Below are 20,515 nucleotides of genomic sequence, written 5' to 3'. Positions count from 1 at the left end.
TACGTAAATTTTGTGTAGATCTAGACCTAGAATTAGCTGCTTTGGGACAGTCAGATGCCAACTTAATTGTTGTTTCTATCTACCATTCCCCTGATGGAAATTTTGAAAATTTCCTCAACCAGTTGGAAAGCTGTCTGTGTCACCTACTGCACTTAGGGACAAAAATTGCTTTATGTGGAGACTTCAACATTCATATTGGAGAAGGTAATGTCAAAAGAAACCAAAAACCACGTTCTGAAATAGTGTTTTGTTTCTCCACTAGACAGTGCCACAAGTTCCTCCATAAAATCATAACACAACACACACACAAATGTCATACTGACAAATGTAAATCCACCTGATGATGGAGGCTTAAACCTTTGAAACGCGCCGTGGAGATAAACACACAGTAAACTTGTTGTTTCATTTAACGATTAGCCTAATTGTACAAATGATCCAAGGAACAGGAAACTAGCTAACTAACCACCTACCCAGTCTCTCCCATGCATTCAACAGCTGAATTTCTCTTGCACTGTTAATGTTGGTGAAGAATGAATCAGATCTTTTAACGATCACTTCTTTTTAGCAATATTATGAAAAGGAAAGTTGCTACTCACCATATAGAGGAGATGCTGAGTCGCAGAGAGGCACAACAAAATGACTGTCACAAATAGTCTTTTTGTTCTGCTTATCTGCGACACAGCATCTTTGCTATATTGTGAGTAACAACTTTCCGTTTCATAATACTGTTACATTCCATCCTGGATTTTCCATTGTTTCATTTCTTTTTAGATTTCTTCACATTTTTCCTGCGGCCATTTCAACTTGGCTTTACTGCACTTCATATTTATTTCACTCCTAAGACACTTCTACTGCTGTAGTCCTAGACATTTTTGTACTTCATTTTTTCACCGATCAACTGAATCACTTCTTCCATTACCCAACACTTCTTTGCTGTTGCATTAGTTGTACCTATGTTTGCCTGTCCAACTTTTGTGACTGCTCTTTTCAGAGCTGTCCATCCTCCTCAACTGAACTGTCTACTGTGGCATTCTTTATCACAATATCTACCAACTCAGAGAACACACTTCATCATTCCTCAGTACTTAGAACAGTACCCCACTTCTTTCCAAATTCAGTCTTCCTGATGACTTTCTTAAACTTCAGTTTCTCTTTATCACATTACTAATCTGTGCTCTGAATCTATATCTGTTCCTGAGTACACCTTACAACCCAGTACCTGATTTTGGAATCTCTGTCTGATCATGATGTAATCCTCCAGCTGTAGCTTCCTGTGTTTCTGGGTCTTTTTCAAGTATATCTGCTCCTCTTGTGATTTTGAACTGTTCACTACCTATCACTAGCTGGAATTTATTCAGTAACTCACTTAATCTTTCTCCTCTTTCATTTGTACCATAAAGCCTATATCTTCCTGTAACTACAAGGTGCATTCAAGTTCTAAGGCCTCCGATTTTTTTTCTAATTAACTACTCACCCGAAATCGATGAAACTGGTGTTACTTCTCGACGTAATCGCCCTGCAGACGTACACATTTTTCAAAACGCTGACGCCATGATTCCATGGCAGCGGCGAAGGCTTCTTTAGGAGTCTGTTTTGACCACTGGAAAATCGCTGAGGCAATAGCAGCACGGCTGGTGAATGTGCAGCCACGGAGAGTGTCTTTCATTGTTGGAAAAAGCCAAAAGTCACTAGGAGCCAGTTCAGGTGAGTAGGGAGCATGAGGAATCACTTCAAAGTTGTTATCACGAAGAAACTGTTGCGTAACATTAGCTCGATGTGCGGGTGCGTTGTCTTGGTGAAACAGCACACGCGCAGCCCTTCCCGGACGTTTTTGTTGCAGTACAGGAAGGAATTTGTTCTTCAAAACATTTTCGTAGCATGCACCTGTTACCGTAGTGCCCTTTGGAACGCAATGGGTAAGGATTATGCCCTCGCTGTCCCAGAACATGGACACCATCATTTTTTCAGCACTGGCGGTTACCCGAAATTCTTTTGGTGGTGGTGAATCTGCGTGCTTCCATTGAGGTGACTGGCGCTTTGTTTCTGGATTGAAAAATGGCACCCGCGTCTCATCCATTGTCACAACCGACAAAAAGAAAGTCCCATTCATGCTGTCGTTGCGCGTCAACATTGCTTAGCAACATACCACACGGGCAGCTGTGTGGTCGTCCGTCAGCATTCGTGGCACCCATCTGGATGACACTTTTCGCATTTTCAGGTCGTCATGCAGGATTGTGTGCACGGAACCCACAGAAACGCCAACTCTGGAGGCGATCTGTTCAACAGTCATTCGGCGATCCCCCAAAACAATTCTCTCCACTTTCTCGATCATGTCGTCAGACCGGCTTGTGCGAGCCCGAGGTTGTTTCAGTTTGTTGTCACACGATGTTCTGCCTTCATTAAACTGTCGTACCCACAAACGAATTTCAATTGGTTTCACACCACGCAAATTCAGAAAACTAATGATTGCACGCTGTTCAAGTAAGGAAAACGTCGCCATTTTAAGTATTTAAAACAGTTCTCATTCTCGCCACTGGCGGTAAAATTCCATCTGCCGTACGGTGCTGCCATCTCTGGGACATATTGACAATGAACGCGGCCTCATTTTAAAACAATGCACATGTTTCTATCTCTTTCCAGTCCGGAGAAAAAAAATCAGAGGCCTTAGAACTTGAATGCACCTTGTACAACTTCTTATTCTTTCTCTACTATCACGATACAATCCCCCAAGATTACTATGAGGGGTATTTAAAAGAACAGATATGAAACAGCACTGTGGGTGTAACTTAAGTCTTTATTCAAAAGTAATCACCAGAGGCCTAAGCACAACTCTCCCACTGTTTCGCGAACTGAAGAATTTCCTATTCCCCGAACAGGAAATCCTATTCCCTGTGACAGGAGCCAGTCCTCTACTGTGGCCTTCAGTTCATAATATGAATTTAAGCACTTCCCTTTGAGATGATTTCTTAACAGACCAAACACATGGAAGTCACAAAGTGACATGTCTGGGCTGTAGGGCAAATAACCACGTTGCTCCCACTTGAACTTAGCCATTACAATTTGTGTGACTTTGGAGATGTCTAGACCCGTGTTATTGTGGAAAAGGATCACTCCCTCTGTGAGCAGCCCAGGCTGTTCGCTCTTGATGGACTTGCATAGGCTACAGAGTGTTTCGCAGTACACATCGCTGTTGACGGTTTCCCCCTGTTCAAGGAATTTGATGAGTCTAAAACGTCGGTTGTTGAAAAACACGGTGAGCATCACCTTGCCTGCTAAGGACACAGCTTTGCTGTCCCACCTGTCTCTGGCTCGAAATTATGGCACCAGCTCTCATCACCAGCGACAATCCACTCCAGGAGGGCAGAGCCTTCACCTTGCCAATGAGTTCTGCCGTGATTACCGTTTCGCCTGGCCTGGTCTCAGGTCATCACTCAAACACTCCTGGCCTTCACAAAAAAGGGCATTCCACTTCCTCATTGACTAGTCTGACACAGTCTCCTCCACATACAGCACACCTCCAGCAATGAATAACAGCTGGTTTAAGCCCTTCCACAGTCATTAATTTTATAACACTTCGCTGCTCCTCAATCATCGAATTTTGCGATGTGAACACCAGGATGTCCCAAACGTACTGCCGCATCAAATGGATGGAACACACAACTGTCTGCTTGTTTACTGTGTCATGTGCCTGTGCTTGCTCAATGCACACCACACACTGCATTCAAATCCCTTGGTGTCTCACTACATTATCCCCATAGCTGCTTACACAAATTTCAACCTATTTGGTTGGTATGAGATTTTTTACCTTTTCATTATTTAGTTAGTTAGTTACATGTTCCACTGATCAATCTCACAGTAACCGTTATGATGTGGACTGTGTCAAGTGCCTGTGAAATGCACACTTGAATCAAGGTTTTAAAAAAACTTAAAATTTTTATTACCTACCCCATTCCCTTTATGGCCACAAAATGCATATATTATACCTACAGCTTAATTTATACCTATTCAAGAATTCATCTAAAGTATAGAAGGAGTTGTCAAGGAGATGTGATTTCAATTTATTTTTGAACCTATTACTGCTGTCTGGCAGACATTTTATTTCATATGGTAATCTATTGAAAAGTTTAACAGCAGCATATTTTACCCCTTTCTAAGCCAATGATAGCTTAAGTATAGGCTGGTGTAAGTCTTTCTTTCTTCTGGTATTATAACATGAATGTCACTGTTGTTTTTAAACTGGTCCATGTTGTTGAGAACAAATTTCATTACTGGGTAAATGTACTGTGAGGCTGTTGTAAGAATTCCTAATGTTTTAAACAGATGCCTACAAGATGTGCGACTATGAGCCCCACACATTATTCTAACCACTTTCTATTGAGCAGTGAATACTTTTTGCCTAAGTGTTGAGTTACCCCAAAATATTATTCCGTATGACATCAGAGAGTGAAAGTATGCAAAGTATGATAGCTGACTAATTTCTACATCCTCAAAATTGGCAATTATCTGATCGCAAAAGTTGCTGAAACTAGTTGCTTTAGGAGATTCAAAATATGAATTTTCTGATTAAGATTCTCATCTATATGTACACACAAAAACTTAGTATGCTCTACCTTGGCTACTGACTTCTGTTGATGTTTTATATTTATTGAAGGAACTGTACTCCTTGCAGCAGCAAATTGGATGGACTGTGTTTTTTCAAAGTTCAGAGCAAGCCCATTCGCAGAAAACCAATTAATAACTTTTCAAAAGACATTATTTGTATCATTTTCTATTGGAGTTTCTTTTACTGGATTAATAATGACGCTTGCATCATCAGCAAACAGTGTCAGTTTAGCTTCTTGTTTTAGATAAGAAGGGAGGTCATTCACAAATATCAAGAAGAGAAGGGGACCCATGATCGAACCCTGCGAAACACATAATGCAATCCCCTCCCCGTTAGATGAAGTGGCAAACCTCCTTAAATTACTTAAGCCAGATGAAGAAACTTTTTGCTTCCTGTTCTGTAGATATGCCTTAAACCACTAATATGCTGTTCCATTTGTACAATAGAATTGTAATTTCTTTAACATCATGTCATGGTTCACACAATCAAAATCTCTGGATCATCATCATTACTCATTTTACTCATTGCTGAGTGTCATGACCTCATTTCCTCATTCAATCTTACATAGTTGAAACTTCAGACAGATGTCTCCATCCACAGCGATCTTCGGCATTTCTTAATATGACGTGAAGTGGCAGGCTGGTAATCTTCTTTGCCTGATCCGACCATCTGTTTGCTGCTCTCCCATATGGTCTTCTGCCCCCAGTTTTTCCCCGCATGATGGTCTTCTCTAAATTATCCCCTTTCCTTCTCAAGATGCGCCCAAGGAATTGAAGGTATCTTTGGCTGACACGAGAAGATAACTTTCTCGTGATTTTAAGTCCTTCTATTATTGAAACATTTGTTCTTTTTTGTGTCCATGGCACACGTAGCACCCTCCGCCAACACCACATCTCGAAGGCAGCAATGCAGCTCTTACCACTACCTTTCACGATCCAGGTCTCGCATCCATATAAGAATACAAGAAATGCCAATAATTCTACCAAGCGCATCTTCGTTGTCTTGGATATTGCCAGATTCTGCCATATTTTAGTGAGTTTGACCATTTCAGCTCTGCCAAGAATGATTCGTCGTCTCATCTCTCTATCTCACTTTCCTTTGTAATTGATCAGACAGCTTAGATAATATACATAATCACTCACTATCTCCAGGTTCCTTAAGCATCCTGTAAGTTGGTTTTGATCAATGCCTTGGCGATTTATAGCCATTAGTTTGGTTTTTTCCATGTTTATCTCTAGGCCAAGATTTAGACTAATATCTTTCACTCTTGAGAACAGATTACCAAGTCTTCCTCGCTTCCTGCTATGAGTATAGTATCATCTGCGAAGTGTAAACTGTTGATATTCCTGCCACCAGTTGAAATCCCACCATCCCATCCATCCAGTGCTTTCCTGATTACACACTCTGCATAGATATTGTAGAACTTATGTGACAGTGTGCAACCTTGTCTGACGCCATTTGTCACATCGAAAAATGGGTAAGTCATAGAAAATTCCTGCTGGTGACATATTACTATTTAAAAACTCTATGTGGACAGCGAAACTGCATATTGCTGTCTCAGTGGAATAGCATTTTTGAAATTCAAACTGAGATTTACTAAGTATCCTATTACAATTTAGACAGCTAACCACTCTTGAGTACATTACTTCCTTGGCCAGTTTTGAAAATGCTATAAGCAAGGATACTGGGCAGTAATTATTGAAATCTGTGGTGTCCCCATTGTTGTAGAGAGGCTTGACAATGACATATTTTAACCTGTCTGGGAAAATACATTGACTTAGTGATGCATTACATATGTGACAGCTGTAACTGCTCCAAATAGTTTTAATATCTTGTTAGCAATGTCGTCTATTCCAACAGAAAATTTATTTTTCAAAGATTTAATGCTTTTCCTTACTGTTCTCACCAATTTTTTCATCTACACTTAAGAAATGGTTGTTAAATACATTAGGCTGCTTGTGTACCATTGGTTAAGATTGTCTCATTCTCTTTACTAGTAATATTATCTACCCCAGTGGTTACTTTCCCTGTGTCCTTCTAGGAAGATTCCATATTGATTCGATTTTATGGCCTGAGTTGTTAATTTCATCTCTAACATACATATTTCTTGATTTTCCGACAACTTTTTTTCAGAATGTTACAATTATTTTTATAGTGTAAAATCACTTCTGGTCAGCCGGTGTGGCCGAGCAGTTCTAGGTGCTCCACTCTGAAACCACACAACTGCTATGGTCGCAGGTTCGAATCCTGCCTTGGACATGGATGTGTGTGATGTCCTTAGGTTAGTTAGGTTTAAGTAGTTCTAAGTTCTTGGGGACTGATGACCTCAGATCTTAAGTCCCATAGTGCTCAGAGCTATTTGAACCATTACTTATGGGTCTTTACTAATTCTTACTGCCTTATACAGTTTTCTCTTTCTTTCTGAAGATGCTTTAATATGTGTGGTAATCCAAGGTTTCTTTGAAAATTGTTTGTTGTTATATTTCGTAATTTTTTTGTGCAACACTTTTCAAAAAGTGATGTAAATTTATCAAGAAATATGTTGCATTTATCATCAGCATTTGGCTCATTATACACATAGATCTCCCCAATTAACATTTCTTAAACTTTCTCTGAAGAGCTCTATATATACTGGGTTGAGCAACCTTGCACTTTTACTTAATGGTTTCTGAACTGTACACTCTGCTAGGTTTTGTAAGTTAATCAATAGTGCATCATGGTCTGATAATCCATTTATCACAGGGAAAGCAAGTGTTAGTTTTACATCCTCTTGCTGTACAAATACATTATCTATTTCAGTGCTACTGTCTTGAGCTATATGTGCAGGGAAACTGATCACTGATTCTAAGTTATATGACATTGATAACACTTCTAGTTCACTTCTGTTGATGTATTATATTTATTGAAGGAACTGTACTCCTCGCAGCAGAAAATTGAATGCACTCTGTTTTTTTAAAGTTCAGAAAGCCCATCCGAATAAAACCAATGATTAATAACTTTTCCAAAGACGTTATTTGTGTAATTTTCTATTGGACAGACAGCATAATTGCGAGTCAAACTTTTTTATGGACAGCTCCCAACTTCTAATGGGGACCTGTACACTGGTGCTAACATCAACACTACATTATCTAGCTGTAGTTCACATTCACAAACTTAAAGCACTGATCGACACAAAATTTGCTTACTTCTACAGTTTTTTATTTATGCCCCTGTTTTGTGAAAATGGCAACTCCTCCTTTATCCACGCTTAAGATGCTAAATTATACCCATTTACACTGGCACTATCCATCCCCACAGTTACATGGTGTTCAAACACACAAAGTATCTCAATCTCATTCTTGTTTATGAAATCATCTAAAGAAACTAACAGCTCATCTACTCTGTTTTTTATTCCCCTAGTATTTTGGTGATGTAAGTTGATACTACCTTTAGCTTTGTCCCTATTTCCTGTACATGAAGCTTCTTTTATTCTAATTTTCTTTGTTGTTGTCTGTCTGGACTTTGGCTTTAACCTAAAAAACCTGTCTGCCTCATCCCATTAACCACAGGGATCATATCTTGTGTGACTGTGGCCCGCCTTCCCGTATCTGCTAATAGAGAGGCTAACTTATCTTTCCCCTTCCGATTTAGGTGCAGGTCATGTGCAGTGTATATCCACCTACCAATAGCATCAAATGGAACACCACTTACGTGAGATTTTGCTGGTGTCTGGGGTGTCCTGTTCAGCTCAGTGTTAACATGCCTTACAGCAGCATCTACCCAGGGCCGATCATGGTGCTGAAAGACCTCCACAAACTCCACATTTGTGTGCCCAGTTTCTGCTCCTGTTTTATCCAGGTCACTCCTAATACTATATCTTGGATTCATAGCCAGGTTGTTTCCTGCTCTCCCAACTATAATTACCTGATCTTCCTTCTCAAAGTCCCTACACAGCTGACCGAAGTTTTCGGTCACCTGGATTAGGCTAGATCTTGATTTCACAAAACTACACCCTTCCCATGACTGCTACCTAGAAGCAGAATTCTTCTTTTCTTATTCTGATTTGATCCTGACCTGTCTTTTTTCTTTAAGCTAATATTCTTCTTCAATCTACATTCAACTACATCTGGATGAGGCCCTTTTTCCACTACTTCATAGAGCAAGCCAAACTGGTTTACTAACTGAATTTTGAAAGTTTTTTCAACGGTTTCCCTTTTTTGCAGTCTGCTTGCTACCTTTTCCCAGTGCCCTGTCTCCTTTCCCTCCCTTAGCATATAAAATTCCAAATTCACGTATTTTAATTCAGCCTTAAGGGTGTAAATTTTTTTCCTCTTCAGCGATTTTTCGGTCCTTTCTACATAACCTACATTGCCATTGAGATTATCTTCATTTACACACATAACTACAAGTTCAATAACCTCATGTACTTTCTCTACATCTTCATCTGCTATGATGTTGACATTTATACCTGAACTACTTTTGCTGTCGATTATGACAAAATCCACCCTGTCACTGTAATTTACACAGTAACTGACTCTTTGTTCTACCTTTCTAAACACAATGAATCCTATTCCTGTCAATATTACCCTATAATTGTCTGACCACAAATCTTTACCTTCTTTCCACTTCACTTCACTGACCCCTCACTACATCTAGAGTGGAGCTTTGCAGTTTCCTTTACAGGTTATCTAGCTTTCCTACAACATTCAAACTTCTGACATTTTATGCTCAATCTCTTACATTACCCTTTCAATGGTTACACAATCTTTTTCTCATGGTTACCCACCCCTTGGCAGTTCCCTTTCCGAGTTCTGAATGAGGGCCTCATCTGGGATCTTTTGCTAATGGAGAGATCATTATAACGTTTTTTCTGTTACCAATCACACGTCCTGTTGGTGTAAATTACATATCTTTAATTCAGTGGCTTCCATTGCTTATAACATTGTTCATAGCTAATTCTTCTGCCTTTCTGGCGAAGTTTCCCACCCAAAGGGCAAGAGAGAGGCCTCTGTCTCCTCACCTGCCCTCTTCGAGAAGACTGCTGGCTGTACGAGGATGTCTCCTTGTACCGGAAGTCTTCGGCCATTGCTGAACGTTTATTTTCTTTAATTTTTGCGGTGGCTAGTGTTGAACCCAGAACTGAAGGTTACCACTAGACCACATCAAAGGCAATGAAAACCTGGTTTACCAATGCATTTGTTATCTGAAATGTCTCAGCCACAAGGCATGGAGCAGCAGGCAAAGTGGGTTTGTTTGAGTTCTACAAAGTTTTCATATGGTCCTGGCTGGACTAACAGAGTGAGGTCCATGGATCAGCAATACCTAGGTTTGAAGACTGACAATGCTATTCACCACGGGAAAGATAACCACAGGTGGTTACAGAAACAGTTTCGTAGCCAGCTTCCAAGCTGGTAGCCAGCCACTGTTAATCATTTGAAAGTTAACTAAAAATGGCTCTGAGCACTATGGGACTTAACAGCTGTGGTCATCAGTCCCCTAGAACTTAGAACTACTTAAACCTAACTAACCTAAGGACATAACAAACATCCATGCCCGAGGTAGGATTCGAACCTGCGACCGTAGCAGTCGCGCGGTTCCGGACTGCACGCCTAGAACCGTGAGACCACCGCGGCCGGCTGAAAGTTAACTCCCTATGGTATGTCAACCATGCAGGTGCTTGTCTGTTCCAAAGTCACCAACAGTTCATCTATTGCAAATGGCACATGCAAACTATCCCAGTGGTTCATGCCAACCCAGAACTCATAGAATTTGCTACATCGAACCAGTCAGACTGAAGACCGCAACAACAGCATTTGTTCTGGACTAAATGTTCATCGCTACCCATGGTTGGCACCATCTTCCGCCCTGGTTGCTAACAGGGTCCAACACTTTTTTTTAAATTTAATGAAGTGCTAGAGATATTATACTCCAAATTATGTCTTTACAGAAACGTTTCACTTTTTTAAAACTCACAATCATTATAGACCTGCCCACACTACAGGGTCTTAACAGGCAGTCAGCCTTGGTTGTGCTGTAATTTGCCCAGATAGTGTCTTTGAAATCTCCAACCAAAGAAATTTAGTATCTGTGAAATATAAATCATGATATCCTTACAGCACTGAAGCATATGAGATGCATTCTAGCCATGAATTTCCTCTTCTATTCAGACAATCTGAGGGCTTTTCAAGCCACCCACTTGTACTCAGAAAAGAAACTCATCTTCTTTTTCCTGTGCCCTTGTCCTGCACTGGCACAGCATCAGCATGGTTATTAACTGATTTGGCGTGGTTAGTTTAACGGATGGCTGGGTGTCCTTCCTGTTGTCACCCCACTTCCCCACCCTAAATGCTTGTGAATTGTGTAACTGAGGCTGCACTTGGGTGCCAGCACAGTATCCATCCAGTGGGATGTGGGAAATTGTCTAAAAACCACATCCAAGCTGACCAGCACACCAATCCTTATTGTTAATCCATCCGGTAGATTCAATCTGGGGCAGGTGACCTCCCCATCCTTGAAGTGGACCTTCAACACACACACATCTGGATCAGTGTACTGAGAAAAGAAATTTGTAGTGAAAATCAAGGATTTCCTTCTTCCCTTAAAGAGAATGAGGAAGGAGGTTTTATTCTGTTGGATATCAGAACAATTTATAATGTAGGGCAGGAAACTCGTGGATGCACTAGCCACAGTGGCATGCAATATTCTCATTCTTGATTTACAAGATCACTAACCATTGGAAAGATCAGTGTTTGGTTTTGAATCTTACCAATACGCAGTACACAAATGTGTGTACATAGAGTTATCCATGAAATCAAATGATCTTGTGGCATTACTGGCTGGAACTCTCCATCTGGGGTTGTTTGGCTGCTTGGTGCAAGCCTTCCTATTTGATGCCACTTTGGCAACTTGCATGTCTTTGTAATGATCAGATGAAATGATTGGGACAACACGAACATCCAATCCCCGAATTAATGGGACGACAATCTACATGTAGTCACAGTAACCACCAGACCACGAGCTGTCGACCCATCATCAGTTGCAATAAGTGTAATGAAGGTCCGCTGATGTTCTTTGTTGCTTCCTTAGTTATGAAAAGTCTCATGTCTTACACCACAACATAGTCCCCCTGTCACTGTATATCAACTGTGTGGTTATTTGAATCTATTGATACCAGGTGCTCACTATGGCATAATGATGTGGCATAAACAGGGATAAGACAGAACAATAATAATACTTATTTCGCTAGCATATTCTATTTTAAACGTATTTTTTTTTTTTTGTAACAAACTGATCTGTAGCATAGCCCATTGCCAAAATGAGACTGAAAGCCGAAAGGCTGCGAGTTCACGAAGTCTACAAATTTTTTATCATCAGAATAACTCCAATTATTCTTATGGTGTGTAATTTATACATTTCAGATTTCAGTGAGTGGCTTATGTCCGCCGCTTCAATGGCGTCATAGGTCAAAGCTGAGAGGAGGTATTAGTACGATGAAAAATCCCAACTACGATACATTAAGAAGTTCCAGATAAATACATACAAATAGAGGTTCCATTCTATTTTGTTTCCTCAATAACAAAAATCATTTTTAATTCCACAGATATTCATACCTGAATTTTTACAATCTACAACAAATGCATCATTTCATAGTGTACTTTTAACTACATATATAAAAAAAATTGGAGGTCGACAGAAGCGTCCGATCCCATGCGTCGGCTTTGACCCGTGACGTAAGGGTGTTGTCGTGTGTGACATCATGACGGCGCGGAGTTTGGTTTGAGTGTGGCTGTTTTATCTTATTTTATTTACTTTTCTGATCTGTTCGTTCTATCTCGTGAGATTTTTCTTTTTAATTTAAAAACACTTATTACTTATTTTAATTATCTGTTTCCTCGAATTTCTGTTTTAGTTTATTATATTTATCTTTCTGATCTGTTCGTTCTATCCTGTGAGATTTTTTTTTTTTTTTTAGAAAGACAAAAAACACTAATCAGCTACTGAAGCATCTTTAGCTTCTATGGGTTGCAGGGGTTACGACCCCTGGGGAGGTGGGTGGGTATTCATGCATGGCTGTCTTCACTTACACGTTGTAGCTACGCAAGGCGCCTAAATTTGTTTATATTTAGTTTGCCCCCCACCAAAACACCCCATTTCCTGCGCTTGTCCCGTTAGTGTCATTAGGCTTCTTGTGGAAAGTGTGTGTGTTTGTTTTTGTTTCCGCCATATTTGTGACGTCATGGGTCAAAGCAGACGGGTGGGATCGGACGCTTCCGTATTTCCAAAATTGGGCAGGTATAAATGTTAAAGCAGTTTAGCATGGAATCTAGGCACAGCGTAGTTCAATCTGATTCACACACACAAAGGACGTCGAGGTCTGGAAGTCATATTACTGCCAGGAAGATGGAGGTATTGTAGGAGGGTCAGAGGAGGGGAGGGGGAGGGGGGCGGGACACACATAGATCCATCTTGGGACTTAACACTGAAACTTTCAATTTACAGAATGCCAAACTACAAGGCAAGTACCTTACCCCACTGCCCAAAGTGAATAAGATATGCAACTTCCACCTTACCAGTCCCAGCAACATTACTTACAACACAAAACACACGAACATACAAATCACAAATATTAAGCTACTTCCATCTAACAGACCCAGCAACATTACTTACAACACAAAACACATGAACATACAAATCACAAAGGTTAAGTTTTCTGTTAATCAGAGACGGCTATTAGCAGTAGTTTTTCTGTCAGCCCTACATATAGTAACAGTTAGAACACTTCAATCTGCACCTACAAACTTAGTAACTAAAGCTGGCTGGGAAAACATCTCTTTCAGTCGATCATTTGGATGACTTACTTAAAAATACAACGTTGAATTCACGCCAAGGCCTATAACATACACACATACTGAAAACAGCTATAAACATTGGGAGGAGAGATAAAGTCTGGACTGAAGATTTATTTCATGCTTTGAGTTTACATGGGCAGATCAGCTGGATGAACAATAGATATACTGTTTGAATGGAACGTGCTACTGTCCCTCCTCTCCAACGACCCTGGTTGCTGATACTAATTTGTAGCGTACCTGGATGTCTACGTTAGGATCACAGGTGATAATTCGCTTTAGTGTTGATGAAGCCAACAAATATGAGTGTCAAATACAGAATTTGGTAACCGACTGCCTTTCAGGATCACCTAATGTTTCCACAACGGCTAAATGTTCAGTGACAATAAGTCAAAAATATTTCATTACTGGTATTATAACATCTCTACAAGTCTATATTCGCTAACATAATGTGGATTGGTTTCTATAAGAAGCAAAATTAAAAAATGTCACAAAATTAAATTTGATGCAGAAGTGTAAGATAAGCTTACTATTATTTTAAAACTAAGCGAAAACACCATTCACTCACGTAAGTGAGACATCGATGTCAAAATTATTTTCACTCACCCTTTGTAAGTACTGGTTGAGGCTCAGATGTGCCATCCTTAATTGGATAACGCACAGTTATCCCTAAAAATACTATATTTCTGCAGTGTTTACATAACAAGTTTAAACAACAGACCGCAACATAACATTTCAAACACACCTCCCAGCACCGTAGATTTCACAGATACTGCAACATACAGTAAACAATAAACATCTCAAGTTCGCCTTCCATAGACATTGAAAAGTTGCACAGGTATACCACAGTCTAATATAACAGTCGCGACACTTCGCCTCGATTTTGTTGCCTACAGCGCCAGCAGCGCCCCAAGCGGCTGGTAGGTTACACTGTGAGTTCGGCGCGATCGTGAAGGAGAATAGTGGTTGTTTATTTTGATTTTTACAATGGCTTTTACTGGCGGGAGCGTTTGTAGCGCAATAAATTGCACCAACAACAGAAAGAAGACACCAAAGCTGTCTTTTTTTAGGTTTCCTAAGGATCCTGAGAGGTATAACCATCATGTTACTAAACTGTATCGTCAGGATTCACTTGCAAACTATATGTGTATAAATGATGAATGTTTCGTTTTAGGAGCAGAAAATGGCTTGTTAATAGCAGGCGAGAAGACCTCATGAAGAAAGACCCAGTGTACCTGTATAGTAATATTAGGTTTTGTTCGCAACATTTCGAACAAAACCAGTTCATGAACGCAGACAACAACAAACTCGTGTGGAATGCAGTACCCACCCTGTTTGACATTCGAAATAAGCCACCTCAGCTGACGATGAAGAGGAAACTGCCACAAAGATTCGACAGTCAATCTAAAGCAGTAAAACAGTCCTATGACACAGAAGCAGCTGGTTCAGCTCACCATGTATCAGTGCCAGATTCGTGTGAATCGTCAACACAGACCTGCTTTGACGATGAAGTGGTTAGATTAAGTGCAGCTGTTCGTGTCTTGCAAAAGCGTGTGAAGTGTCAGAATGTGCAAATCGCTAGACTTCGAGCGAAACTATTACGGGACAAGGAAAGTGCCTACAGACAGCGACAGAAATTGTATCAGAAGGAGCAAGTGAACAAGGACAAACGAATGTTAAAGACTATAGGATCCCGATATGATGACATTATTTTGTCAGCACCTTCTTCACTGACAGATTGTTTGAAAATTATACAAATATTTGGTTTTTCGTGAAATGTAGTGTAATCAGCTCATTATAGTGTTTTCAGCATATTCTTCCCACTATTTGGCAGTTGCTTGTCCCACTTAGAATAATAAAAAGATGAAGGTCGTACTTGTGGCAACAGGCGAAAATGACAAACAAACGCAGTAGGCCTACAGAACGATAAACGAGCTGTCGATCGTTTTTGCAAGTAGAGGTACATGTCAGTGCTTCTGACATGTGAATCTGTGTGTTCATATTCTTTTGATATGAACGTGGTAAGCTGCAATTCTGTCCAATGTCACAAGTGTTTCTTCACGAATGTGTTGTAGCTTGCCACTCTATTCATGATTTTTGACCGTGCTGGCGCTTATTTTAGAATCATTTTTAGAAACATATATGCCTTCTGATACCACACAAACCCTAGGAGGCAAGAAAATAACTCAAATAATGCGGAAATTACGTAGGAAATGGATGTAAACAAACATTATGCTTACGACGCGTCTGACGTTCACCTTACCTACCGCTTGGAGCGCTAGTGTCGCTCCATCTGTCAAACGGCAACAACTTTTACAGCAGTGAGTGTCGCGACTGTTATATTAGACTGTGGGTATACCGGACTACCGATCGTGCACGCCAGTTTGCCTATGGAGGAACAGTATAGGCTCACAGTAAAGTCAGTTAGTCATTGGCATGACCAAAGAGATAGAATACAGGCATGAAGGAACGGAAAATTTACATTCTACGTCAAATAACAATTCTCTAAAAGATATACTGCGTAACAATGACAAAGGAAAGAAGAAGATGAATTCGAAATATTTCTTGATGTAAGGTTGATTCAAGTTTGACAGAACGGGAAAGCACCGAAGAGGGCGTCAAAAAATTCTACAGTGTATTCCAATGGACGGCATTAGACATAGAGATCACTGAGCGGCGTTCACCCAGGTCACCAGAACTGGACGGTATTGAACGGAGTGGAACGCAAGTGTCAAAGTTCGTCGAGAAGAAGTAGACATTGATGGGAGGAACGATGTAGTCGTCTGCTAAGATCGGAAGTTAACCTATTCTCACGTGCTTTCTCATGTTATACTAGCATATAATGGCAGAGTGGTTTGCGCGATCCTATTCCCAAGCGCAGGTTGATTTCGCTTCCCAATGAAACTTCTAGCTTCTCAGTAGAAGCTATAGCTATACTCGCAGTTTTACATTGCTTCCAGAACATCCCAATTAAAAACATTTTGATTTCGATGGATTGCAGAGGCTCACTCTAAGATATGTTCTTGCTGTAAGACGAAATAAATAACTTTTTATGTTACATCATAACCTACAATCATAATTTTGCTGCTCACAACTAACGAAAATTCGTGCAGTGTAAAGTGCGTTAAGGGACTTAATTCTACTTTTAAGAGTGTAGTTCGTGCTGCAATGCGTGATAAATGTAAATGTCGCTGTAGGATAGTCAAAGAGGGAGTGGTATGTATCGACTGTGAATCGGTATTTCCCTGGTCTGACTGTAGTGGAGAACTGAATGGGGAATTCAACCAAGATCTCCCATGAAACGGTAGCCTTTGCAAAAAAAGACAAGACAATCGCTGAGCAAGACACAAAAATTTGTATCCTTCAGCTGAATTAGATCACTCGAAATTCGAAATAGATGGGTTGAAGAGGGAAAAGGATCTTGGGAAATGGATATAGGTAACAATGAACTGGCGAAAGGAGAACAGCTCTTCAACTTCATATACATTTGTGCTAACAGAATCGAATAACTTTGAATTGTTACCTGAAGTAGGAGGGAAGAGCCTTCTTTATCCAGCTGTAGGTCACAGGGTACAGCATACTTCTAGCAAAGAAACTCAGTATAGGTTGGTAACAAAAGATAGTAGGAAGGAAAGAGTCTTGCAGCTAGGTAGTAGCCATGGGAGGTGTCTAGGACAGATGGTACAGGCAAATTAGATACACAGTAGCAGGTCACACATATTATGAAGTCAAGTACTACCCTTAGCCAGATGGCAGAGGACATAGAGAATTTGTGCAAAGGTTTTGAAAAATAGGGGTCAGGTTATTACAGTTGATGGATGGTGAACAGCCCGGCTATGAACAGTTATTACAGCATTAGGGGGTGACATGGATAAAATACGAGTAGCAACTCTACACAAAAATGTGAGCTTTGTGGAGGTCCTGCAGCACCATGCCCAGCCTTGGGTGAACGCTGCTGTGGTTTACGTGAACACCAGGTTGAACAGGCTGCTGCTAGCTGGAATGAAATCTCATATGAGTGCAATGCCAGCTGCTGCAATTTGGAGGTCAGAATATACTAGACACGACCTACACCTGAATATGAGAGGGAAGGATAGGTTGACTGAGCTACTTGCAAATTATATACAAGTGGGGACATGGGGGAGGAAGGGGGGCACCATCACACATAGCAAGAGCCCTGTGGTTACTGGTGTCAGAGGGGTACCTTTTTTTAGCTTAGATCAGGATTCAGGTACCTTGTCTTGAAAGAAGTAAAAATAACAGAAGAGCCCCACAAATAGTGTAAGAAAGGAAGGCAAGATTAGTTTATTTCATCAAAACGTTTGAGGACTGAGTAATGAGGTAAAAGAACTTCTTGTCTGTTGGGAACATTTATAGAGCTCTGAAAAGATAGACATTCCATGCCTGTCTCAGCACCACATAACCACAGCACTAGGTAAGTTGCATATAAAAGATCACACTATTGCAGAACACAAGTTCAAAACATTGAGACAGATAGATGTAGTGATCAGCATATAGAAGTTTGTCCTTGTGAATTATGCTGAAAAATTGTTCACTTTTAGTTGTAACTGTATACAGATCGCCACCGGGAAATTTCGATCTATGAGGACCCTGGATTGCTTACTGAGTTAACTATCAGAGAACAGCAAACAGTTAATAGTCTCTGGTGACTTCAGTGTAGATTTTCTGAAGGATTCTGATAAGAAAAATGATCTGGAAGCCTTATTTGGATCATACAAGTTGATCTCAGCAATTAACTTTCAACACAGGTGGATAAAGACAGAAGGGCCCTAATTGACAATGGTTTCTTTTATGAAGCTCCAAGCAAGAAAATAACTGTTTATCCAGTAACGAATGATCTCTCTTATCATGATGTACTATTATTTAGGATAAATAATATCGTGCCTTACAGTATGGATACTCCTGAGTGGAAATCAGAATAATTAATGACTCCAGAACAAATTTTTTAAAGAATAGTTTAAAAGAGACGACATGGAATATAATTTACAATGAATGAAATGCTAACGTAAAATTTAATCTGTTCCATGGTAAATCCATATCACTATTTGAAATGAGCTTTCTACATAAGCTGATCAGAAGTGACACTAAACAGCCACATAAAAAACCATGGGTCCCTAGATGGATTAAAGTATCTTAAGAAAGGTAAAGGGAAATGTATCTTTTGCCAAGAAGAAGAAGGGATCCTACAGTAGTTATACACTACAAAACCCACTCGAAATTTGGAAGAAAGGTTATTAAAAATGAAAGAACATACAAATGATGTCGGAAATCAGTACTTCAGAGAACAGACTTAGAGCTATATGGAATGTAGTGAAATGAGAGGCAGGACAACCAGCCACAGAACAAGACAAAAACACTGTTGAATTGAATGGAAGGTTTATAAATGATTAGTCACAGGTAGCAATTACATTTATTTAACAATAAATATAGCATAAAGCATAGGTACAAATATTTCAAGAGCAAACTCACAGCAGTATTCTTTCATAAAATTTGGGCATATGAATGTATCAACAACTTCTCCTTCTGAAATTAAGAAAATCATACATTCTTTCAAAAATAAAAGCTCATCTGGTTTTAATGGTGTTTCCAGCAGAGTAGTAAAGATTACTTCCCATGTAATAAGCTCAATCTTATCCGAAATACGTTATGCTTCCGTCTTTAAGGAAGGTGGCAAGAGATATGTTAATAACTACCAACCTGTATCACTGTTGATGTCAATCTCGAATATTTTTGAGATGGTGATGTATTCTAGAATACTATCTCACCTTAACAACAATAGTATCCTAAGCACATCACATTTTGGATTTCAGAAGGGTTGCTCTACTGAGAATGTCATTTACATGTTTACTCGCCAGATTTTACAAGGACTAAACAGTAAAATAGTGCCAGTTTGATAAATTGACATTTTATGGGATTGATGGTATAGCCAACCATTGGATAATGCTATATTGAACCAAGAGAATGCAGAAAGTTACACTTAGTAATTCAACCAATATCTTCCAGGGACATAATTCTGACAGGGAGAAATCACGTATGGAGTTCCCAAAGGTTCAATTTTAGGTCCACTACTGTTCCTTATATATGTAAATGATTTTCCATCCAGTATACAACAAGCAGAATTGGTTATTTTTACAGATGGCACTAGTATTGTAACCAACTGAAGCATTTGGACAAAAAAGAAGAAATGATAAACAAAACTCTTAAAAGTATCATTGACTGTTTTTCTGTGAATGGTCTCACCCTTAATTTTAAAAAGACACAACATATTTAGTTCTGCACATCTAGAGGTACTACACCAGTTACAAGAGTAACACATGGTGTCCAAATAATAAATAGGGCACAAACTTGAAAATTCTTACAGGTCTATATAGATGAAAATTTAAATTAGAAGAAACACATTTTTATACTCCTAAAACAACTTAGTTCAGCCACATCTGAGCTTAGAATCACTGCAGATCTTGTGGAGAGGAATATCAGAAACCTAATTTACTTATTTTCATTCAGTAATGTCGTACAGAATAATGTTCAAGGATATCTCATCTTTAAGCTAGAAAGTGTTCTTCTGTCAAAAACACGATGCAGAAAATGGTGCAAACGAAGTGAGAGTAATTGAACAGTAGGAATTCTGCAAGAAGCGAACGTGTCGCAGTAGTTGCAGATGATTAGAATGAGACTGAGGGCGACGGTCCCTCCTTAAGAACATGGAAAGTATTATTAACTGTTAGACAATGAAAATTGTGTTGACACTAAATGTTATGACACACACAGAAGGCTTAGTGAACATTACTGTTATTTAGCATTTCCAGATTTAAGAACTTAAAAAATGTGCTCATGAAAAGCAAAGACAAGAAAATTTGGTTAGTTCTTGGAGAGCTCTTCTACAATTTTAAATCTGGAGACGGTGAAGAGTGGCAAAAATTCCATCAGGTGTAGAACTTTCAGAAGCGAAACTCCGATATATCAAAAAGCTTTTGGAACTGCACTTTGGTGAGACTGGGCGACCAATGACAAAATCAGATTCTACACCGATGTGTTAGACGAGCAGGAGGCACTCCTAGGGTCACTC

General features: G+C 39.7%; 1 protein-coding gene across 1 annotated transcript in view; it reads right to left on the bottom strand.

Moving 5' to 3' along the window:
* The window catches only part of LOC124594991 (PCI domain-containing protein 2), a 69,637-nt gene extending 55,392 nt beyond the window's left edge, over positions 1-14,245 (bottom strand). Inside the window, exon 1 of the mRNA XM_047133532.1 lies at positions 14,035-14,245. Coding sequence (XP_046989488.1) covers positions 14,035-14,070 — 36 coding nt within the window. The 5' untranslated portion in view covers positions 14,071-14,245. The remainder of the gene's footprint in view (positions 1-14,034) is intronic.
* Positions 14,246-20,515: the final 6,270 nt, after the last annotated feature.

This window comes from Schistocerca americana, chromosome 2 (assembly GCF_021461395.2).
Source record: "Schistocerca americana isolate TAMUIC-IGC-003095 chromosome 2, iqSchAmer2.1, whole genome shotgun sequence".
Lineage (NCBI taxonomy): Eukaryota > Metazoa > Arthropoda > Insecta > Orthoptera > Acrididae > Schistocerca > Schistocerca americana.
The sequence above is the reverse complement of the archived record's forward strand: the minus strand, read 5'-3'. Positions and strand labels throughout refer to the sequence as shown.